The 25,255-nt window shown below is 41.0% G+C and overlaps 1 protein-coding gene across 9 annotated transcripts in view; it reads left to right on the top strand.

Annotated features, from left to right (window-relative positions):
* The window catches only part of BCAS3 (BCAS3 microtubule associated cell migration factor), a 548,857-nt gene that overhangs the window by 157,984 nt on the left and 365,618 nt on the right, over positions 1–25,255 (top strand). For all 9 annotated transcript variants that reach the window (XM_075013784.1, XM_075013782.1, XM_075013780.1 and 6 more), the window contains exons 14-15: positions 4,418–4,551; positions 21,915–22,179. In XM_075013784.1, the coding sequence (XP_074869885.1) occupies positions 4,418–4,551; positions 21,915–22,179 (399 nt within the window). The remainder of the gene's footprint in view (positions 1–4,417; positions 4,552–21,914; positions 22,180–25,255) is intronic.

Below are 25,255 nucleotides of genomic sequence, written 5' to 3'. Positions count from 1 at the left end.
GGTTATGTGTATGCAAGAATTTGAATTGGTTTCAGATGTTATCTGTGAAACAGGGATTATTGCCAGCCTGAAAAACAAGCAGGAAATCCTGGAGAATTATTCACTTTTTATCTGTGATTATTCATACAAAATACCTCCATAAGAGAATATACTTTTGGAATTAATTTAAGACAGTGCTAACCTATATTTCCATCTGAACTCAATCTTTGAGATCTGTTAGAAAACTACATTTAAAATTGGCTGTGTTTGAAAATGAAACTAAAAATTAAGATTCCACTTCATCTCTTTCTCTGCTGGGATTGTATGCTTCCCATGTGGTGCTAGGGAATTGCACAATGTACTTCTGCTGCAGGGAGCTAGAGTGAGAAACTAACTTGCTGAGCTGTGGGAACTGGAAATTGAAACTCCTTGCTATGAAGGCGCGGGGGATGGAAAGTGCCATGTGCTCACATGTATGTGCACACCAAAAAAAGCAAACATTTAAACCTCAGTGATGTATTGTTTGAATAACAATAAGGAAGATATTTTAAAATATTAATTGTCTTATAAAAATGTACTTTGGTCTAGCATGTCTGTGGTATTGTGTCTGAGACAAACACATTACTGGGGTTTAGAGAAGCATGAAGCCATATATCAAATGTGAATGTCGGCATGATGAAAGAATTTTGTTCACCTCCTGAAAAATGGTACTAATACAGCGAAGGCTTGTGGCACCCGGTAATATGCATTCAGTCCATGTGAAGACATACAGCAGAATTGGAGATGGAAGAAGTGAAGTGCCAGATCAGATAATCTCTTTCTTTCCATTTTAAGACACATTCCTTTCTTCCTATAGATGTTGTATTATCTTTCACTTCTCTACTCTTCTGTAAGTAAATAATACAAAAATTAAAAGACAAAAAAGAAGGAAGGTGGTATTGGAAAAAATTACAAGCTGTGGATCTGATTATAATTCCAGATATCTGAGCACATTTCCCTGCATAATTTGTTCAAATAATATTCACACAATTCAAAGAATGCACAGATAACCCTGTCGGAGTGCATCCTACATTAATTTGCAGTGATTTTTAACTGATTTTCTGACCAGCAACTACAGAGGCAGCTAGGGATTGGAGGTTAGGATTAGACATTTGTGAGAAAACTAGCCCAAGTAGGAATTTTGGACCAGCATAAACTTTGTTTTATTGTAAATGGAACTTTTATTGATAACATGTAAAAGCAGTTCTTTGCTTCAAGTGAAAGATTGGTGTGCAAATCATCATTTTATACCCAGTTGAGGACACACACTAAGTCCTTAATTCTGTTGCTTTAATGGATGGATGACAATCTGTCCTGGATTAGTTAAATTGTTCCCGTGTACTGAGAAACTGTAAGAAGATGTATGAGCGTGTGACAAGGTTGCTGCCTAGGCTGTTAGCTATTTTTATGATCCTTCTTAAGCCTATAACACAGTAGTGGGCAACCTGTGGTCCACAGGCTGCATGTGGTATACAGGACCCCCCCAGTTACCTCCCCCTCATGCACTTCATGTGCACTGATGCACTGGGGCCCTGCACTTTCTGCTCCTCCCTCTTCCTTCCAGCACTTGCAGAGTGTGTGCATTGCCTGATTCACACTCCGGCCCCACGCCTCTCCCTAAATCCAGAGTTGGAACGCCATGTATCAGCTTGTTTGCAGCTGTTCCAGCCCTGGTAGGGAAGGGGAAGAGCAGGGATGGAACGCACTCGGAAAGTGCTGGGAGGGAGGGGGAAGAGCTGGTAAGTGTGGGGCTCCAGTGCCCTGCTGTGGGAGAGGCACGTAAGGGAGGGGGCAGCCGGGGGGCTATGGGGCTGGAGGTAGAACCCAGCGGGCTGCTGGCTGCTGTGGCCCACTGAGATGGAGGGCCACCCATGTGGCTCACTCACAATTGGTGGCTGCCCAACTCTGCTCTAACAGGTGGTGATACCAGGAGTCGGCCTTCTGGCTGTCTACCTCAGATAAAAGGTTGTAGGCAGCCTTGTAACTCCTGCTTTCTATTCTGAGGGATCATATGAGGTTGCAACAGCAGTTCTTCCAGACAGTGGTTGTTCTGAGCAGGACTTTTCAGAGAAATCTCAGGACATCTATCTTGACACGGACTGGGCTGTAATGACTGTACCCAATGTGGGTGGACCATCTAACTGGCCCCCAGACTGTGAAGGTGATACTGGAAAACAGAGTAAATGGGAATAAAGATCAAGACAAAACAGAAATCTGCCTGATCTCTTGATCCATCAACAATCTCTGAAGCAAGCATTCCCCCTTATTTCCCTGAGAATAGGGAAGAGGTGAAGACTTCAGTCATTGGCAATGCTAGCCTGGCAGCTTGCTACTATCCGAGAGACTATAGCAGCAGCAAGCTCTGTGACAATGCTACTCCATTGACTGGTTCCCAAAACTAGAGTCACCGTTTTCCAGCATCTGTGAAAAATATCACAAGAATCTAAAGTAGAAGAAGTTCAAACCTCTTTTCTCTTAGATATCTTACTTCCCCCCACCCCTTAATTTTGTTTTTCAGTTTTATTCATTTATTTTACAGATTAGGCAAACAATTGTCAGGGATGGGCTAGAATTATGGTGCTTGATGCTGCCCTAAGTGCAGCGGGATGGATTTGATGACCTCTTGAGGTCCCCTCCAGCTCACTGATTCGGTGATTGAGTCATAACTTTTTTCTGTTTAACAGTACATTTTAAAAAAGTGGCCTATATCAGTGATGGTGTGTACATATGAGAGGCTTTGAGCTTGTGGTGAATATGAATGATTAGCCACAGAAGAAGGGAGAAATACTTTTGTGGTGAAATAGTTATTGACTTTCCCTGAGAAAACAGTGACAGATAATGCACATACCCTTTGAACAGTGTTTGAGCTAAATTTGGAGACTCAGATTTAATCACTGAAAGTGGAGAAGCTCAACCTTAACTCTGGTGTTGCTGTAAACGCCTTTGAAATACATCATTCATCTCTTTTTTTCAAGTGATGCCCTCACCGTGAAATGTAACCTTCCTCTTTCTGTAGGTACATTAGTGCCTTTTAAATAACGATGAAGATATTGTAGCTATTAAAAAAACCTGTTCAAGTAAACTGATTTCCACTTTAAATGTGTTTAAACATCAGAATCTCACTGTAAGTGATAACTTATTACATTACTGTGATAAGCAAGATAATACAGATTTACTATAGAGGAGAATGAATGTGAGGTATTTTTTGTACAATCTTCTCAAGGTCTTCCATAATGCCTCACTTTTATATAAGCAAAAAGCTCTCAATTTTAGTGTAAACAACTGTATTCTGATAACAAACTGACCCAAAATATGTGCTTGCAAATGTCCAAAAACTGGAGTATAGATTAACCTGTAGAGGGAGAAAAACATAATTAGTATTTACAATTTACTATCATTCTACTGATCTTCACTCTGAATAATTTCAGCAACATACATTAGAGCCCGTTTTCTGCTAAGGCAACATAATATTTAACATGTAAACTTGTCCTCTGATTTTCTAGCTTTTCATGCAGTAAATCAGACCATTTCTGCAATACGGCTTTATGAGAAAGAGGCTCCTTTTGGATAATTTTATGGAGGGCAGTCTTTAGTCTGTGCTTAATGTGTTTTCATTTGCCTGAAAGAGGGGAATTGTGTCAGAAACACCAATCTCCATTATATTGACTATGAGCAAATGTTTACTTTCCCAATGGAGAGATGTAGGGAGGTGAACTGCAGCTTGCAGTAACTGTTGCGCTGCATAGGCTGAGTCTGCACTTGCCCCCCACTTCAAAGGTGGCATGGTGATCACGGCCATCGGAGATTACTAATGAAGTGCTGCAGTGAATAAGCAGCACTTCATTTGACTACTTTTGCCCTGCAGCAACTTAAAAGCTTCAGACTTCGAAGTGCTGGCATGCATGCAAATTTTGAGGAGGAAAGGGACTTCGAAATAGCATGAGCAGTTCAAAGTGCCCGTGGCTACACTCATGCCCGCACTTCAAAGTTGCCGCAGGAAAATTAGCCTAATGAAGTGCTGTATATTCACCCAGCAGTCCATTAGTAACCTCCCGTGGCCCTGATTACCATGCCCCCTTTGAAGTTGGGGGCAAATGTAGACAAGCCCATAGTGATCAAGAGAGATATTAACTTTCAACTTGAGTGTCTTGACTTATAATTAATTGACCGTCCAGCTTAGTTGAATGGTGTCTGATTTCTAATAAGCTTCTGCTTAGATATGAATTATTATCATTTGTGTGAAATTAATCCATTTAGAATGAAAAAAATTTCTGGCACCATTTTTGTGTCCGTGTCTAGAAAACAAAGTGAAAAATTTGATAGATATTTTAGACCCACATCTTTAAACTCCTTTCTCTGCACTGATTAATCCATTGTGCTATTTCTTGTCTTTACTCAGGGATGCTACTGGTCACTACTGACACCCTAGGCCATGATTTCCATGTTTTCCAAGTACTGACACATCCTTGGTCATCATCTCAGAGTGCTGTACATCATTTGTATACGCTTCACAGGGGAGAGACTGAAGCCAAAGTAAGTTAAAATATTAAATGAAGATTAATCTTCAGGTAGAACGAATTATATATTTTATACGTGGTGGCACTTTTGTGTATAATGTTGGTTTTAGCAAGGAAAAGAGTCTTCCTTACATTACGGCCACAAGAAGAGAGAAGAGGACAGATTTTAATTGGGACAATAATGCATCTTTTGCACTTTACAATGAGGTGATGTCATATGTACTCAAACATGCTGTCACCTGCAAAGAGTCCAGATTGCATTGACTGCATTTAACCTTTCCTCCTGTTGCGTGTTAAACATTTTGCTTAGGGAATTTGAGGCAACTGTTAGTTTGCTATGCTTTAGTGGGAAAAGCCCAAGAAATGTAAGAAAAGTTGGGAAGGGGGAAAGGGAGGGGAAATCAAGGTTATAGATTTGGCATAATGCCATGCATAATAAGTGAATTGGAATGAATTTGAATAAGAGAACTTGAGAATAAAATAAAAATTTAAAAGTTTAATAAAGCTTATTTAACTTCCTAATTTCAAGTTTTTTTTCACAGCTTCTTTTGTGATCATACTCCTGGTTAGAATCAATCTAGTATAGGCAGTACCCTACTCCCGAGTCCTCCACAACTAACTTTCCAGGCCTATGTAACTATTGAAATAAAACATTTAAAAATTAAATTGAGTTAAAAATCTCACCACATATAGGGAATAAATTTCACATCAGCTAATACCATAACTCACAATATGGATTTTTAGACTATGGATGTAACCTGGACTGACCGGGAGAGACCTTAGGCAAGACCTTTTGTGGCCCTCATCCTGGAAGCTAGGATCGTAATACTGCCACAATTGTTGTTCCTTAGACAATGTTTTTTCACAGGGTTTTTGTTTATTCTCTTCCCATCTCTCCTGGTCACAGACAATTAAAACTGTAATAAAGAGTGTTTCATAAAAGAATTTTTTCAGAAAATAAAATTACAATCCAACTAAAAGTCTTGTAGATCTATAACCAACATAAAAATGAAATATGCAGTTAATGTATTTAGCTCTTTATCTGTGTTTTTGTTGTGGATTCATCAAAGAACTATAAATATATTATAGTCAGCTCCACATTTTACCAGTAAATCATGTGTGGTACATTCTTATGAGTACTTTATTAGCATATATGCTAAAGCACTGTATTAAAATGTTTCAGAACCAGAGATATGTTTGAAAATTCTCCTTGTTTGTAACATTCTAATTTAAAGCATGGAGATATTTCTCTTGGAGTGGGTGTAAAGTACACAAAAGTCTAACCAGCAAGAGTCATACTGGTGAGTTTTATAGCTCCCTAGATATTAAAACAGTCCAGCAACAATATCACACCGGCGCCTGTGATTGCTAAGGCAATCCTATCATTTGAAACATACATAATTTGAATGTATATGTTCTATCTCTGGCTTTGTGAGTAATGTAGAATTTTTAGTTTTATGGTGAGAAAACTGTTGTGTGTTACTGTTCTCTAGTCTTTTGTTTGGATAACTGCACATATGAATTGCATTTAACCTATAAGTATTTTTGAGGCTGTTTGATTTGTAGCTTGTAGTTCAAATGCAGATATTTTAAGGCACACATTAGAAACTGCCATACTTTCTTGACTATGATGGTATTTATACACTTACAGCGTACGCTCTTTTTTGTGCTTGAATTAAAACTGGCTGTGAATCAAGCCAATGGTCTGAAAGATCACTTTCTGTAGGCAGCTATGAGAAATTCTAATTTGTATTGCTATATACCAGTGATTATTAGAGTGACAAAATTATTTTAGTTTTTACCCATTGTAAGTTGATCCAGCTGCACCAGATGCCTATTTACTTAGTGTGTTTTTTAAAATTTTGGCTTTTTTTTTACCTTTATTCATATCAATATCATCGGCTTTTCTTTCTAGGATATTGACCAAGGGTGTTTACCCATCCCCAAGGAAGTATCCTGGTGTATGACTGTAGTGAGCAAAATGAACAGTTTAGGTCCAGTGCAGCTTTGTTGATCAGTTAGGGTCTGCTCTTGCACTTGCTAGCTAGTGAGCTTAGTGCTTACCACCTGGACTATATGACTTGCTAAGGGTGGACCAATAGATTCATACACTGCTATAGATAATATGCATAAAGGCCCACTGTGTAACTTGATTCACCTGTGATGGAGGACAGCCAGCATATTGCATCCCATTCTGTCTCCCTAAGGGAGGTACCAAGAAGGTCCGGCGATCCTTCATTGGTAGAAGAGGTCCAGGCTACATGTTGCATTTTCACTGAGAAAACAAAATAAGCAATAGCAACACATATACCCCATTTTCTGTGTGTGTCTGCCAATCACTGTGCCTAGAAGAAGGAAACTAGGGCTTCGGTATACTTCTCCAAAGTACCTGGATCCCTACCTGTAGTAAGTTGTGTCTCTAAGAATAGTCATCTGTCTGTCCTGATCCTTTAGGATATGTCTGCACTGCAAGATGGAGAGGGGACATGGTAACAGCTTTCAGGTACCTAAAAGGATATTACAAAAGGAGGGAGAAAAATGATTCTTAACCTATGATGATAGGAAAAGAAGCAATGAGCTTCAAATGCAGCAAGGGAGGTTTAGGTTCCTAACTGTTGGGGTAGTGAAGCACTGGAATAAATCGCCTCGGGAGGTTGTGGAACAACCATCATTGGACATATTTAAGGGCAGGTTAGACAGATATCTGTCTGGGTTGGTCTAGATGGTGGTTGGTCCTGCCATGAGTGCAAGGGACTGGGCTTTATGACCTGTCAAGGTCCCTTCTAGTTCTAGTATTTTATGATTCTGTGTAAACAAGCACCAAATCTCAGAGCCTAAGACAGCTGACTTAGACTTATGAAGCTTATACTGCAAGGCTAAAAATAGTAGTGTAGGTGTTCTGGAGCCTGGGACCTGAGGCCAGGCCCTTTGCTGGGTTTCGGAGCCTGAGCTCCAACCCAAGAAGGAATATCTACACTGACATTTTTAGCCTCATGGCACAAGCCCCACAAGCCTCAGCCAGCTGACCAAAGCTTTAAGACTTGCTGCTTCTGAGTATTATTTATAGGGTAGGTGTACTCTTATGGTATGAGCCAAAGCCTATTGAAATCACTTGAGTAGCTTTCTAATGAAAAAACATTAGAAGTCCTGTGGCACCTTATAGTCTAACACTTCATCTATAAAGTGCCACAGGATTTCTCATAGTTTTTGCGATACAAACTGGCATGGCTGCCCCTCTGACCCTTGTCACGATGCAAGGCTTTGTAATGAGTCAACATCACCTATGCTCTACCTTTGTGCCTGTAAGGGAGTGAGAGGACGGTTGGGCAAGGCAGGGTTAAACAGGGCCGGTTTGCCCAGTTAGCCCCACCCTGGTTCACCTTCAGCCAGTGTCAGGCTTGGAGGCAGTATGAAAGAGGAGAAGCTAGCCCAGTTTGGGGCTGACCAGCCCAGGGCAGGAGCTGGCTCTGGCACATGCAGGCCCTGAATCAGAGCTACCACCAGGTCGGTCATCAGAGGAAGGAGCCTCCAAACCCTTCCCCAGGCAGAGAAGAGGAAGAACCCCAGAGTCCAGAGGGGAAGCTAGACTCTCAGGGCCATGCCCCAAACTAAGACCACAACACTTAGGGGTGGGCTGCACACCTATGCCCTGGGCCTCTAGGCTCTGCAAGGGGCCTAGCCACTGGGCCACCCTGCCATCAGGGGGAACGGCTTATAGTGCCTTAGCGCATTTAAAAAATATTGGGATATCCCTTCCTGTTTGTTCATTGTCCCAAGTTTTCTAGAAGGCCAGCTCTGCTTTTTGAACTACGAACTCACATGAGAAACTTCAGCCCCAAAGGCAGTTTTCACCGAGGGAATATACTAGGGCTAAAAATACTGTCGGAAAAGGTTTGTTCCTTTTTTGTATTGACTTCGGTGGGAATGAGACGGTGCCCTTGGGGAAAAAAAGATTACTGCCCCAGCTATGCATGTAACAGCAATAAAATGATACAGTAATTGAAATGTTGAAAGTGAGAAATTGTTAATTTGATTTTTATAAAAGCAACCTAACACTTTGTGTCAGTGCAGAATGTTGTGGTTATGTCTAGTTTGGATGGACTTTTAAGAGCAATGAGTAACAATGACATATGGTTTCCCACTAGAGTTTTGTCCTTTTTTTTTGGCATAGTCTTATTTGAAATAGTCACCCTTTATTATGAATGTAATCCATTGGTTTCTACTACTGTACTTCTTGCCACATTTTTTGTTTGTTGAGTTCAATCAGTTTTAGTTTCTAAGGAGCGAGAACTTTTTTCCAGCATGTCTGTGTGTCTGTATATCTGTCTAATATATCTATAGCAATATTTTTCTAAAGGCTTTTTATTGTTTTAAAGAAGGAAATAAAAGAGCTCAGTACATTTTTCAAAAATGGAGGAGTAACTATCTTTAGTCAGTGTAACATAAATATTATACTTAATATTGGAAAAGATTCTTGCTCTGGTCAGCTGATGAAGGTCTGTCTTCCCTCTGGGTATGCACTTGCATATTTGCATTTTCAATAAGGATTCTGTCATGGAGTCATTAATCTTTTAGAAATATAGTTTGGAGGAAAAGTTACTGTACTTTTTATTTGAAGTTTATTCTGAAATTTGGTAGCGGTACATTCAAATGCAGTCTAAAAAAAAAGTTTTCGGTTAAATTAAATCCAGAATTATCTGTGTCTGAGTGGAAGATGTCCTTTCTCTGTAATCTAGTTCCATAGTTCATTTGAGGTACATAGGCCCCTGGTCTTGCAAAGATTTAGGAATGTACCTGACTTGAGACTACTCGTGGGAATAAAATTACATACATACATGAGTTTTTACAGGATCAAAGCCTTTTGTTTCCTCTCTTACAATGGACTAACAGATATTTTTTTCTGCTTTAAAGAGCTCATGTATCTTCAGTATATAAGAATTAAAATGATATTTACACACAATCTTTTAAAGTATAAATGTGATTAAATATTAAGATTAAGGGCAGGTCTACACTACAAAAGACATAAGGATCTAAGATACGCAATTCCCAGCTATGAGAATTTGCGTAGCTGGAGTCAGTGTACCTTAAGTTGAAGTTCTGGCATGGCCCCACCATGTGGGAGGTCTGTGGGAGACTTTCCCCCATTGACTTCCCTTACTCCGTGTGACAGCAAAGTTGATGGAGGTGCCTTGTGTGTTCAATTTAGTGCATTCCTACAAGACACTAAATTGAACTGCAGAAGGTGGACCACAGTAGTGTTGATCTTCCACTTAGTGATGACAGACCCTAGGTGACCCAGTCTGAATGAACTAGACCTTTAAACCAAAACCTGGAACAACACCCAGGTTCAAAAGGTTTGACTCATATTCTTTGTTTTCCTCACCACCTCTGCACTGCTGGGTTTTGAGCAGAATCAACACAGGCAGTATACAAATCCTGTATTTAAAACAAACACCAACTAAAACCAATCCCCCCCCCAAATTAGAACAAATGAAAATCAACAACTTCAATGTCTGTAACGGTGTTAATTGCAAAGATCAGATTGGCCAGGAAATGAAAGTATTCTTCCAGGCTTAACTCAGATAATACTCTCCCACATGACATTCCACTCACAGGGTATTGTGGGACGTGCAGCAAATGTCCACGTGCTCTGAGCTCCTTGGGCTTAACTAGTCTTCAGTGGGGTCCAGATACACCCATGAACTCCGTTGGTCTTCCCTCCTTGCCTTCCCTGGGGTTAGGCTATTTTTTCTGCCCAGTTTTTTGAGGTCAGCTCTGCCTTGCAGGGGGAGACTCCAGTGTCTTGCTGGGCTCTGCTAGGCTTCTTGGGTTTGTCTCCTTCTTGATGTGGAGAGGAGGGGCTAGAACATAGTGGTATTTCCCAAATCCACTTACTCCTGTTGCTATAATGAGCTGTCACAGTAAATTGTTCACTTCTTTATACAATGAACCTCCCTTTCCTTTCTTGTGTGTTTTCAATAGTGAACATGGTAACAGTGCTGATATATAGGGTTGCCAGATATCCCGCAGTATGAAGGGCAGTCCTGAATCTCCATGACAAGTTCTGCATCTGGCATTTACTCAGAAATGTCCCACGGGGACATTTTTGTGTAAGTGCTGCAAGCGGGACTAGTCGTGGAAATTCCTGGCCCCCATCTGGGGTTCCCACAGTTGGGGCTGCCAGTGGGGCTCCTCACCCCAGCCAGCCCCAGCTGTGGGAACCCTGGCCACGGGGAACAGGGGGACCCCAGCAGCCCCATGGCTGGGAGCTGACTGGGGCACAGAGCCCCCCTGGCAGTCCAAGCAACAGCAACCTGGGGCAGAGGGACCCAGGCAGCCCCGCAGCTGGGAGCCAGCTAGATTGCAGGGTCCCTGCCCAGCCCCCAACCATGACAGCCTCCCAGCTGTGGGGCTGCTGGGGTCTCCCTGCTCCCTCAACTGGGGATCCCATGGTTGGGGCTTCCTGTCCCGCAAACATTCCCCAAAAATCTGGCAACCCTATTGATATCTGAAGTATTATCATTGGTCATTCAAGTTACACCCAGAGAGATGAATGAGGAATGTAGGAAGAAGGATGGTCTAGGAGGCTCATTGTATTGGCGGAATTTAAGAGGTTTCAGTCCAGTTTGTGGCTCAGCTGCTGGTTTCCTGTGTGAGTTACAAAAACTCCCTGAGGTCTTGTTTATGTGAGGAGTTTGTACATGCCAAGCTGAGATATAAATCAGCAGTGAGCCGTTGTCTTGCGCACTGTCTGTGTAGACCTTACTACTGAGTACTTCACATCTCCAAGTGTGTGTTGAGCTATAGCTGTTATGAGCATGCTGCAGTGCTGTAAATTTCACCTCCGGTCACTGAGTACTAACTCCATCATATAGACTGCGTCTGCTGCCTTGATTTCTGGGGATGGTACGTCTCCAGTGAGTTGGGAGGATTGAGGCCATTTAAGATTTGTGAGGTGCTCAGATGTTGTGGTGATACAGGCTGTAGTTTGGTCAGAACCTTTCAGAGTTATTGTTTTGGGTTCTGCAAACAGATGGCTGTTACTACATCAGTTACCCTCTGCGGAAGTTTTGGAGACTATCTCAACAACCATTTGAATTAGAGTTTTTAAAAAATTAAATCTTAGATTCTGGAAAACCTATACTGGAACATGATCCCTCACTCTCACAGGCCTTGGGTAGCAGCCCAGTCCTCTCCTACAGCCACCCAATCTCAAGAAAAAATACTGACCAGCAGCCACACACCATACCACAGAAATCCATCCCTGCAACAGACCCCATTGCCATCTCTGTCCATGTATCTGCACAAGTGACACCATCACAAGACCTAACTATATCAGCCACACCATCAGAGGCTCGTACACCTGCGCATCCACTAATGTGACATGTACCATCATGTGCCAACAATTCCCCTCTGCCACGTACATTGGACAAACCAGATATGTGCCAAAGGATGAATGGACATAAATCAGACATCAGGAATTGGAATACACATAAACCTATAGAGGGAACACTTGAACCTCTCTCTGGCCTTTTAGTAATGTATTTAGAAGTGGCCATTCTCTACAAAAGAATTCTATTACAAGATTAGAGAGGGAGTCATCTAAATTGGAATTCATTTGCAAATTTGACACATTTAAATTAGACCTTAATGCAGCGCTCAGCTGCCTTATGCATGACAAAAGCATTTCCTGCAACTTTTGATATTCACAGGAACGGGACACCTCCTATTTGTTTCATCAAATCGTTCTCCTGGTGACAGGTAACCCCCCCTTTTTTTTTTCCTTTCCCCTCCTTCCCCTCGTGCTATATAAACCCTGGATTCTATTTTTCTGCTGTAGTCATGAGGGAGCAGGTCTTACCCACAAAAGCTCGTGACCTAATACATTTGTTAATCTCCAAGGTGCTACAGAACTGCTTGCTAATATGAACCCTGGTTATTTAAACCATTGCGGAAGGTAGCTTTCAAAGTCTTAGGAAATCTGTGCTCAGCAGAGTCCGTTTTCCGATAGTAATCTTGCCATATCGCCAACTGTTCGCATTTACCCAGAATGAATCTATGTTTACATAATACGGTAGAACTTTTTACCCACATGCATTTTGGATCGTAGGAACCGAAGATGCAGTGTGTTCTGAGATGAGCAGTTTTATTTGCTTGCAGATGAAAGTGAGGTTGTCTACACTTTCTCTTTGATCTTAAAGTGTAAACAGAAAAAAGGGCCTGAAAACAGCGTTATCTCAACCTAGAACAAATAAGTGTGGTGATAGCACTTGTGGGCTGATGGCCAGGGTCCTGTGTAATCTTTCAGGCTGTCGGACTTTCGCTAGTTATGACTCACATACTGCTGTTATAACTGACCTCAGCCAATGTATGTAAATAGAAAGAATGATAAAAATATACCTGCTGCCAAAAGATATACACTACTTTGCATATTTACAGGGAATGCAAAAATGTCTTTCAAACATGATTTCAGAAAGTATGCTTAAGGTTAAGTGACACTGTGTCCAGAAAGCCAATCATTTAAATATTTTACGGACAACTACCACACATTTAGTATGTCTGTTTTTTTTCTAATATAGATATAGTGTAGTCACAAATATTGGATCAGTCTGTTGAAGGCAATATTTCTGGGAAATAATCTTGCCTGGGAACAGTCTTGAAATAGTAAAAATTGATTTAGAATCATTAATCATTCACTGGTGAAACTTGCCAGTAGATAAAAATGCTGTCAGCTGAATAGAAGGGTCTGTGTTCCACTTCATAACTAGACTGTGAAGATAGAGCTGTAAAGCAGTGACCTTTCTGAATGTACTTGCACTTTATTATTACTGCACTAACTACTTAGACTGAAGAGATGTGTAGGGTTGTTCTCTGTGGGCTTAAATTTGCCATCATTTCTGTCCAAGTTAAAATCAGTGGCATTCGTTGAAGTGTAAGGTACTATTTACAGTGACAAAAGAAAAAGCAGTCAAGTAGCACTTTAAAGACTAGCAAAATAGTTTATTAGGTGAGCTTTCATGGGACAGACCAACTTCTGAAGAAGTGGGTCTGTCCCGTGAAAGCTCACCTAATAAACTATTTTGCTAGTCTTTAAAGTGCTACTTGACTGCTTTTTGTTTTGATAGTGTATAGACTAGCACGGCTTGCTTTCTGTTACTATTTAGAGTGAGTGTGACCAGGCCCAGGGATTTAAAGGGGCCTTCGGCTCTGATCTCTTTAAATCACCATCAGAGCACTGCTGCGGTGTTCTGAGCAGATCTTAGCCTACTTGTGGAAGCAGGAGCGCTGCATGGTGCGCTCCAGGGAGGGCTGGGGAGTCGGGTGCCACAGTCCAGAAGGCGCTGAGGGCCAGGTGCCTTTGGCCCTGCCCCTTCCGCACTTGGCCCTGCCTCTTCTGGGAGCAAGGCACTGTGTCTTTCCCACCGTGCCAAGGGGCCTGGAGTGTTTATCAGCCACCCTGAGAGTGGCAGAACTGAGACCTATGCGTCTAATAAAATTATTTTTGGTGTCCATGGCTTTATATTTTTCATCTACACTTCTTATACAGAGTCTCCCTTTATATTTCTGGTGAAAAAAATATAGACCAGGATTTGCTAATTTTATATTAGCCCTGACTTCATCACTGCTGTGTCAGTGCCTTCTTCCTGTGTAAAATAATAAGATCCCTTGGTCATGTAATTCAAACGATGATGAACATTATGGTCTGACACTTAGCTACAGCTTTACTAAAATATCTCTGAAACTGAGAACAACTGGGAAGCCAGTAGCTGAGGGAGAGAATTGCAGGTTAAATGCCTGTTGAGATAACGCTGATAATGCTTGTCTGTTGGTTAACTTCACTATTCAGGTAGAAGACAATTTAGTAAAGATTGTTGAAACTTTTCTTCCCTTTGCCAGCCCTCTTAGAACTCACTTATAAATACAAGGCTTCAGATAGCACTAAGAAAATCAAAAGGTGTTTTGATTCCTTGTTTCTTTTAAATGTCATGAAAATATATATGCAGTATTGTTATAGCAGTGTTGGTCCCAGGGCGTTAGGGAGACAAGGTGAGTGAGGTAATATGTTTTATTGGATTGACTCTTCTGTTGAAGAGACAGACAAGCTTTTGTGTGTACGAAGAACTCCTTCAGGGTAAAAGGTATTTTCTTGCCCACCCTCAAACCCACTCGCCAACACAAAAAGCCATTATCAAACACCGGACTGTAAGTTTAGTGTATCGAGTGTTGTCTTACACTGAGTATAGAGTCTACTGATTTGTTTTTAATTAAAATAGTTGATTTAAATATAGCTGTAAGTTCTGTATGCACAGTTAGTACAGTATTAACTTTTAAAAGCTCTGGAGTATCTGGGCTAGATGTGAGCTGCCAGTCACTTTCAAGAGTAGTGGTAAACAAGGTCAGCATCTGTCCATGTGATCATTTGTGTAATTAGCCTTACCTCTTCACTGTTCCTCTTTTATCAACTGCTTTGAAAATAAGCAATTTTCCAGGTGCTGCAGTAGACTTCCTTTTGTTTTATTTCATATTAGAATTCTGATCTATTTAGTCTAATTAAAATTGGTTTTAAATTTCCGAGGAATAATGGTAAGGGGGTAAACAAGGAATGGTGATAAGAAAGTTACCTAGCTTCGTGTTGCTGGGCAAAAGGAAACCCAGAGAGTATGATTATTGTGTATGCCAGTTAGGATGCCCCAGAATCCGATAATTCTTTATGGATTTTCATGAACCTGTTCATGTGACATTACCCCCAGTTACTGCATTTTTGAAGCATTAGCTCTAAAGGGTCACTGACAAATCATATGTGATCAAATTCCAGATATTACAATATTCATCCTGCCCCATAGTGTTTCTGAACCCATAAGCAAGGTTTCTGCTTCAGATTTCAGAAGGTTGTGCGGTCAAAGTACATAAAACACAGAAAAATAGATGGGGGGGAAGTAAAAAAAATGACGTACAAGAGAGGGAACTGAAGAGAGACAGGAAAAGAGAATAATGATGGAGAGAAATGAAGGAAGGTGAGACAGATATGATTAGAAAGATGTTACAACATGCAGAAATAGCAAGGATGGGGAAATTGTGTAAACAAAAAGAGTGAGTGAAACGAGGAAGAAGAGGAGTCACTGTGTAATGCGTGGTCATTTAAAACTTTCTTCATTATGTATCAGTTAAGAAACCAATTCACAGACTGTTGTGCATCCCTTCCTTTGCAAACACTAGATTATTTCCTCCCGGGGGCTCTCACAGTGTACCAGAATATTTGGAAGCGTTGTTTAAGTGACTGGGTTTGGGAAAGCAGTCTGCAGACACTTGAATATAAACCAAGAGGAGATCTAGCTGTTCCATAAAATGACTGATTGCTAAATGAATAGATGTTTCTACAAATATTTAACTAGAGCAGAAATAATTTTGTCAGAGCCAACTTCAGTACCTCAGGGTTTGATTTAGAATTACTTGGACCAAAGAATGGGAAGGATTCCATTGGTACAGAAGTTTATTCTGTGTTCTTCACAAATTTAAAAGACTGAGGAGTGTGAGCAGTGGTAATTGAAAAGTGTACATCATCATGACTGCAGTACTGTCAGTGCTGTGTGTGTGTGTGTGTGTGTGTGTGTGTGTGTGTTAAAGGTGCTGATACTCAGCCAGCTCCATGGCTGGGGCTGCTGAGGTGCAGGTACTCAGTACCAGCAAGTACCAGCACAAGAAAGCACCGACTGTTATACTAGTACTTAAAAAAGGTGAGGGCAGTTAAGCCCAGACAGTAATGTAGTCCTTTCAAGAGATTACAGCCAGCAGAAGCACCTTCAGGATGCTTTGCAGCACCTTTATGGGTTGATAAATTAATGGTTTGGCTCTTAAAAGGTTCTGATGCTTCAGCTGCTACCAGATGTGGAACAGTGGCTCGGCCTCAAGTCTGTACTCCAAGGCTATGTCTACACTTGCCCCTTCTTCAAAGGGGCATGGTAATCAGGCAGATGAGGGATTACTAATGAAGTGCTGTAATGCAGATGCAATGCTTCATTAGCCTATTTCTCCCCCACGGCAACTTCGAAGTGTTAAACTTCGAAGTGCCAGCATGCCATGTAGCCAGGGGCACTTTGAAGTGCCTGCAGCTCTATGGCATGCCAGCCCTTTGAAGTTGCCGTGGGGGTGGATTAGCCTAATGAAGTGCTTCATTTGCATCACAGCACTTCATTAGTAATCTCCCGTCAGCCTAATTGCCATGTCCCCTTTGAAGAAGGGGGCAAGTGTAGACCTAGCCTAAGAGAAATATGGAAGCAATCTGACCAGGGAATTCTGTTGATAAATCAGCAGGGTTCCAACGGATGTGTGCAAGCTGGGTATTCCATGAAACAAATGCAGGTGTTCCAGGGCACATGTCCTGAATCAAGAATCAGTGAGAATAGTGGAGTACTTTCTTGACGTGATGGAGAGTGGGGGAGCTGTGCTTCATCAAGCGTTCTGCATCTATTTCTGTGATTAAGCCAGAAATGGAATGAGTCTCTCTCTCTCTAGTCACCATTTCATCTGTCTCTTGCCCGTTTTTTTCAAAGGGACTGCTCAGCATACAAGAAACGTGCTCCTCAGTACCGTAGGCTGGGATCTCACTTTATTCAGACACATAACAGTGTGGGAAACACCCATTAACTAAACAAGAACCAGGGGAGGGTTGAACATGGCACTGACCCTTAATACTTTGAGAAACCCTGTTAATCCCTTGATGATCACTTTGCTACACCCATAGTGGCTACATTCCTTTGCCTTAAAAAGCTTTGTATGTTACTGACCAGGGAGAAGGGTCCTTGTGTACCCTCCCACACAGTGATTTCAGTGGGAATTTGGGATGTGCAAAGCATGCTATTGGGCCCCAAATGACTGAGAGATCTAAGCCAAATTGGCTATGAAGAAATTGCATTTAAGCCAGAGGAAAACCCTGACATTCTCATAAAGTGCATTAAATATTGTAGCTGATACATTTCAAAGCAGCCTTGGCTTTAAAACTACCTGAACTAGCCCCAAACCAAGACATGTACATTTCCTTTTTGGGAAGAGAGGTATCTGTGAAGATATTATGTAAAATTTAAAACAATAGGCAACTGTTAAATCTGATGCTGACTTTGAGTTACATAGTAAGCCCCATGAGAGGTCGACTGTACTTTTTACTTTGTCATGTGTTAATAGAGAACTGATTGATTTTCAGTATCCAAACATTACATCATAATTAACAACAAATGTAGAAATATATTATAAATACATGGAATAGTAGTACATTAACCTAAAGAACAGCAATAAATTGCAACGCTTAGCATAAACTTGCAAACCACTAATGGGACACTGTGCACTTTGTTTATACTATGAGCAGTCAAAAACTCTGTGTAATGTACAGTAACAGTACAATGGATAACAGCAGGCGCAACATGATAATTTAAACTTCTTTCACAGACACATACAACTGATCTTTGAAGTGATGTGGAAGGAGATGATGCTTAGCCCTAATAGTCTCCTGAGGTTACCATGGTCCTTTCCTTTCATCCAGCACTTATTGAAAAACAGCTGACTAAAAGTTCATTTAAATTGTTTGCACACAACGATTTGTGACCTTGGTATGTGACCATAATGTATGTAATGCCCACAAATGAAATTACAAACTGAACAATATTTAATTCTTCTAATTTTTCAGTGTGCTGTTAGTTGTCTTATATATGGTAAAGATGCAATGCAGCTCTTAAGTTACAGGACAGTCACATAAGCAGAAAATGCAAATCTGCTGTCCAAAATATTTGCTTTGGTTCCTGGAAAATAGGCTGGCTGCAGATATTTTCTTTGCATTTTTGATAATTCATTTCCATTTCATATGTGAGTATCACTTCATAGAAAAGGCAGCTGTGCTCTTTGCTACCTCTTTCTAAGTTTCCGTGCTTTCCCAGCCTCACTTGTTCCAGCTCGTCACCACTATACAATTGAGATTGAAAGTAGAGATCATTTGCAGTTCATTTTAAATGGAGCATTTAGGATGGTGCGTGCTGTAGCTTCTCTTCCTTGAGTTTAGGCACATTTCCATTAGAATCTACAGTGATTACTTCCTGATTTTGTTTTCCTCCATGTTGTCATGTGTTCAGATTTTTGTGTTATTTGGAATATTTTTTCAGAATATAAAATGGGGAATAAATGCTGAAAACCATTTTAGTATTAAATTGTACATTTTCCCCTTGTTTAGAACAGTGATGTAAAGAGTTTGTATGCTGAAATAAGTTATACCAGATACCAAGTGGGGAGGGAGGGACTGAAAAGACACTTATGAGGGGGAAAGTGTGTTTTTCTGGTGACAGTGTGAAGTATGGCTATCCAATTCTCCGGTATGTTAACAAAGTACTCCACTATTTTTTTGCTGATTCTTGATTCACAGTGTGCACCCTGCAACTCCTGCACGTTTTATGGAATACCTAGCTTGGACACTTTCTTTGGAACACTGCTGATTCAAAAAATAGAATCCCCTGATCTGATTGTTTCAGTATTTCTCTTGGAATACTTGAGGACTAGCCACTGTTCCAAAACAGTATCTATTTGGCAGAAAGGAAGTAGATTCTCAGAAGCTGCAGAGAAGAGCTCTGCAGAGAAGAGCTGCAGAGAAGACTCTCTCGTACAAGGAGCATGAGACTGTAGTAGAGCAAGGCTGGGAGATGGTTTTGTATGTGTGGAGGGAGTGAACAGAAGAGTAGAGAGCAAAAGTATGGATCCTTTTGGAAACAATGAGAGGGACTCTGATCTGAGTCTGAAAAAGAACGGCAAGTGCATTGAAGGTGTTAAAGGTGGGATTGATCTGCTCTGAGATCTGCTTGCATAAGAGACCAGGTATCATTGGGCCTACTGGAGACACGAAAATTAGGTTTGGGAACAAGTGATTTGGAATATAGACTTGCTCTGTAAATGAGCATGTTAGTCTGTAGACAGTTTCTGGGATTCTGACACATGGAAGTTGTCGTCTTTTCTCATCCTGTGATTATGGGGTTTTTCTTCTTTTGGCTCTTGTTCTTTGGTATTGGGCCTGTAATCCATTCTGAGCATTCTATAAAGATGAAGCTCTTTAGACAAACTAGGAGCTTTAAGTGCTTGTGGAATGATTTTATAGCAGTAATATTAGAGTCACTGAAAGTGCTAAACCTGTCAGATTTTTAGGACCTTGTTTAACTATATTATCAGTGGATAATTTGGATATGTCACCATAACTGAAAAGAGCAGGTGTGTAGTGGTGTTTTTTGGATTATCTGTGCAATGTTGGTGAAACATTTTTGAATACTGACCGTCTGTCAGACAAATATCTTGTCATGTGTCACAAGACTTAAATCCCCCCACCCCTTTAACTTCAAATGTTTCAGAGCTCAATTGCAAATGTTCACTTTGGGTGTGTCCACACTTGCATTCCTCTTTCGAAAAAGGTATGCAAATGAGGTAAATCGAAAATGCATATGAGGTATACATTTGCATATTAGACACTGCATTTGCATATTCTAATTTTGAAAGAGCTTCTTTTGAAAGAAGAAAGCCAGTGTAGATGCTGCTCTTTCAAAAGTAAACCCATCTTTGAAAGAATTTATTTATTTTATTTAGTGGGGTTTATTTAACTTTATTTAGTGGGAAGAAGGTTCGGTTTTGGTTCTCTGTGCCTTAAATATTGAGTCTGTTCTGGTCTGGCTATGGTCTGAAGAAGTGGGTCTGTCCCACGAAAGCTCACCTAATAAACTATTTTGCTAGTCTTTAAAGTGCTACTTGACTGCTTTTTGTTTTGATAGTGTATAGACTAGCATGGCTTCCTTTCTGTTATTATTTTGCTTATGTTTAATAGTAAAATGGAAACCTAGTTCTTCACCTTCATGTTTGTGTGCCATGTTAAATCCCACTCATATATACTTTTTTACTCCAACATATAATTTTTAAAACATTTTTACGAAAATTGTTTTAGGACTTTTCTGTAACAAGTTAAATTAAATATCTTGTTTTCATGATTGTCTGACAATATGGTTGGGTCTACCCTAGCACCCCCCTTTCAAAAGGGGGATGCTAATGAGACACTTCAGGATATGCTGATGAGGTGCTGCAACGTATGTGCAGCCCCTCATTAGCATGATGGCAGCTGCAACACTTTGAAAGTGTGTTGTAACCAAATAGGAATAAGGGGATTTCGAAGCGTGCAGGGTCCTTTTGAAAAGGCCCCTGTGTAGACGAGCTATGCATGATCGAAAGTGGCACTTCCGAAGTGCCGCAGCCACCCTTATGGTAATGAGGCACTGCATATTCACTGCAGTGCCTCATTAGCATATCCCAAAGTGTCTCATTAGCATCCCCCTTTTGAAAAGCGGGTGCTAGTGTAGACATAGCCTGTATGTTTTTCTGATGTCAAATCTGGAGGTGATATTTAAGGAAGAGGCTAAAACCAAGACCCAGGCTTCTCAAAGTGTCCACATTGTGAGAGTACTCCAATGCATAAAAGATATTTGAGCTTTCCTTTTTGTTTATGGCATGCGTTTTATCAGTTGATTCTTAAAAGGTCATTTCTCATTTTATAGCAAAGCAATTTTAACCACAATTGAAATAATTTTTCAGTGATCCCACAAACTGTGGCAGTGGTTTTAGGCCAAACATTTCAGAAATGCTCTAGGTTTTTGAGGGCCTCAGTTGTGACAATGGGGGCCTGATTTTCATTGGTGCTTAGCACTTGCTGCTTCCATTGACTTCAACTGAACTTGGGGGTGCTAGTGTATTTAAAAATCAGGCCCAGTATTTCTCAAATTCAAATTCAGTGACCAATGGTGACTAGTCAAAGCTCATGCATTTGGGGTCAAAGCCAATAAGTCAACTACTGACACTCCTAATCTTTTCTTCTAACTGCTAGACCACATCAAAATACTTGGCATGAATATATGGTTCTGTTGGTGATTTACTACTTACTTATCATATTTCTTGAGACGTAAAATGAGCAAGGAAATAACGTGTGTCTTGCCTGCTCTCAAACAAGCAGTTACAATGGTTTTCTGAATCTTTTTGTTTTGCGTGGGAGGCGACCAGATTTAGTTAAAAAATTATACCAGGCTCCTATGGTTTTGTGGGGGATTACACAATTTGTTTTGAGTGGGGCCCTTAAAAGAAAAGCTTTAGAACGCTTTGAGAAATCCTCAAGGTGTGGAATTGTGTTAAACAGTATTAAAGCAAAGATCTTCAGTTGCTGTTCACTAGATATATAAAATCTAACTACTGATTTTAACTTGAAACTTGGTCGTTATTAATGTTTTCTGTTCAGAGTTGTCTCCTTGGTTCTAACTCCACTTGTTTCCATAAATTTATGAAACACCACATACCTATCTATGTGATTTTGCATTTTTTCAGGTCCAAGATATCTCCTTCAGCCCTGACTGTCGCTGGGTGGTGGTCAGCACCCTTCGTGGCACTTCCCATGTTTTCCCCATCAATCCTTACGGTGGTCAGCCCTGTGTTCGCACACACATGTCACCCCGGGTGGTCAACCGCATGAGTCGTTTCCAGAAGAGCGCGGGGTTGGAGGAGATTGAGCAGGAGCTGACGTCCAAACAAGGAGGCCGCTGTAGCCCTGTCCCAGGCCTATCCAGCAGCCCATCTGGCTCGCCTCTTCATGGTAAATCCCATTTCTCTTTTCTGTTGTCGGGGCACGTACTGTGTTGTGTTACTAAGCTATTGGCATTCAGCTTTGATTTCATTGGAGATTTCAGTAACGCTGGAGTCATATAATTTATATTTGCACATGCAGGTGATGCTATTGGAAATGCTACTCTGCTTTGTATTGAACTGCTGCAGATACAGTACTTGCAACCTGTGTTAAAGTATAAATTTACAGGCTATCTAGATATCAAGAGGATCGCGGCCACTCCCAAATGCTTGAGACACGGAGTTTATTACTTTAGAAATTTCTTAAATAAACTATTGGAAAGTGGGGATTTACAGAGTCTCCATTGTAAATTTAAAATATTAGAGGCTTTAATATTTCAGATTTTGTTTCACAGCTATCCCAAGATCAGTAATCTGGCATACCATGTAAATGCAGTTATTTAAATAGCTCATTGTTCGTCAGCTCACTGGTCATGGAATACCTTTGGTCATCCAGAAGACTAATATTTGTTGCTTGTAGGGAAAACTTAAAAGGCAGGTGCAGAGCAGCTGAAGTGAAGGGCGAGTGGGGAAGGAGGCAGTTGCCCCAGGCATGGTGATTTGAAAGAGCCCAGTCTCCAGGCTCTCTAAATTGCCACCAGAGCCACATGCAGCATGGTCCAGGTGGCATTGAGTAGTGGATGGGCAAGGCGTGGCGTGGTCTGGATGGCTCTGATGACTTGCTGGGGAGGCACAGTGCAGTCCAGGTGGTGCTGAGGGCTGGCTTTCCCTAGCTGCATCCCTTCTGCCAGAGGTCCTGCCGCTGGTGGGGGCCCGCAGCCAAGCCCCTCTCACATTGCCCAGGGCCCAGTGAAGTCCATCGTCAGCCCTAGCCAGGTGTGATGAACTTGACAGGACATTCTTGTTTTTGGTTTTGGTTTCCTTTTAACTGTGCAGTTAATAAATGTACAAAGAGGAAAAAGGCTTCAAAAATTGGCTTTCCACATCTACTCTGATGCTATGTTGCTCCTGGGAGCCATGACCTGTGAAAGCAGACTCCACCACCCAGGAGATCAAAATTTGGGGAGTGAATTTATGATGCTATCCACAATCCTAGTTACCCTCAATTTCTTCCTTTCTTCTCTAGGCTTTGGGAGCATCTGTTCATTTTGCCCTACTCTCTGATGACCTAATTTGTTAGTGTGCTGATTGTTGTTTGGATTTAGAATGATTGCTGTTTATTCCAGCTGGCCTGCTGTAAATTAGTGAGGGTCACAGGTAATTTTAATTTACCCAATCCCAATATCAATCTAATTTTAGAAACTATGGCCTGTATAGGGATCCTGTACCTCCATTATTCGGAATAAGTCCCCTTCGAAAGGACTCCTCTGACTTCAAAAGCCCCTTCTTCCTAACACCAAATAGGAAGAAGGGGCTTTTGAAATCAGGGGGTCTATTTGAAAGGTCCCTGTCTATACGGGTGGTGTGCATTACAAAACTGGCACTTTCAAATCCACATGGCCACTGTTATGCTAATGAGGTGCTGCCTATTCATGTCAGCACCTCATTAGCATCTTCCAAACTCTCTCATAAACATGTCCTGTCCAAAAGGAGCGGGCGTGTGCAGACGCAGCCATTGTGATCCTGATGTTCTGGGACAGTCAAGCAGGGTCCAGGAATAACAGAGCCGCCTTATTCTCCCCAGATATTTTTATACATGCATTGGTATAACCAATTCCTCTCACTACCCTGCAGGAGTTCAGTGTGACATGCTTGAAGCAGACATCAGATTGCTGTAAATAATTATTGTAACACATCCAGTAATTTTTAACAATTGATGTCACGTAGCGAACAGGAAGGAACTCTCAACTTCTGTAACTTTCATCCATCTGAATCTGTTTCTTGTCAAGAGAAAGTACAGTAACTTGCGCCTTTACCAGTTTCCTAAACACATTTGAAATTTAAAGGAGATTTAGCATTTGATATTCAGAAAGAAACTAAGAGGTTTCATTTGGCTTTGATTAGTTTGGCCAGAGATTTCTGTAATGGGAAGAATTTCTGATCTGGGGAAATAGCTAACACTTTCACACCACAGCGTGGTAGTATTTCCAAAGAAACAGAGGCCAGGTGTTTCAAAAGTGACTCCAGAGTTGCAGTACTTTTGATTTTGGGGTGTTTTTTGTGAGGTACATTTAATAGGGACTGCTTTACAGGGTCTGGGTGTTTGAAAGTTTGGCCCTTTCAGGCCTCTTCAGTTAGGTGCTCAAAATCGAAGGACTCAAAAAACTACTAGTTTAACAATTCTTAGAAGCCTCCAATTATGGATTCACAGGAAAAGTATGCAGGTCCTCACATACCTGATTTGAAAATGTTCCATGAAAATGATAAATGATTGAATAATAATTATTTGGTGTTTTTTTGTTTTTTTCTGGTTTTTTTTTTTTTTTTTTGTTTTTAAAAAAAAAAGGAATTTTTCAAACTTAGAGGAATGCTGAGCTGGTAAGATGTTTTTCATGTATTTGAAAGAGAAGCCTTTATCATAATGCCTTGTCTGGGTGTCACTGCTGTCAAAGCTATGGCAGAGTCAGTCAGTTGGCAAAAGATCAGCAATTTGTATTGCCACATGGAGAGTCACATGGAGATCCCAGTGTGGTCCTTCACTCCTGAAGTTTAACAGCAGAAATGAAGCACTTTAAAGACTAACCAAATGATTTACTTGGTGTTGAGCTTTCATGGGACATACCCACTTCGTTTGATCTGATGAAGTGGGTCTGTCCCACAAAAACTCATCACCGAATAAATCATTTGGTTAGTCTTTAAAGTGCTACATTTCTGCTGTTTTGTTTTGTTGGAGTCCAGACTAACACGGCTACCTCTGTGTTACTACTCATGAAGTTTAGTTAGGGATGGGGAAGGTAATGAAATGGGAATTGGAAGGAGGGTGACTGAGGAACTGAGGCTAGTACATCCTTAGCCTATTTTTGTAGTTTGAGGAAAGAAGCATGACAGTCTGCAGAGAGCCACGTTGCTTTTCTTGTGCATAAGTGTGTGCTTTAGTTTAGGGTCTGTCTAAGGAAGAAACTAGGGATACCATTAATGCTGAAAGG

The sequence above is a fragment of the Carettochelys insculpta genome, chromosome 19 (genome assembly GCF_033958435.1).
Source record: "Carettochelys insculpta isolate YL-2023 chromosome 19, ASM3395843v1, whole genome shotgun sequence".
NCBI lineage: Eukaryota > Metazoa > Chordata > Testudines > Carettochelyidae > Carettochelys > Carettochelys insculpta.
Note: the sequence above shows the minus strand (reverse complement) of the source record. Positions and strands in the feature narration are given on the sequence as shown.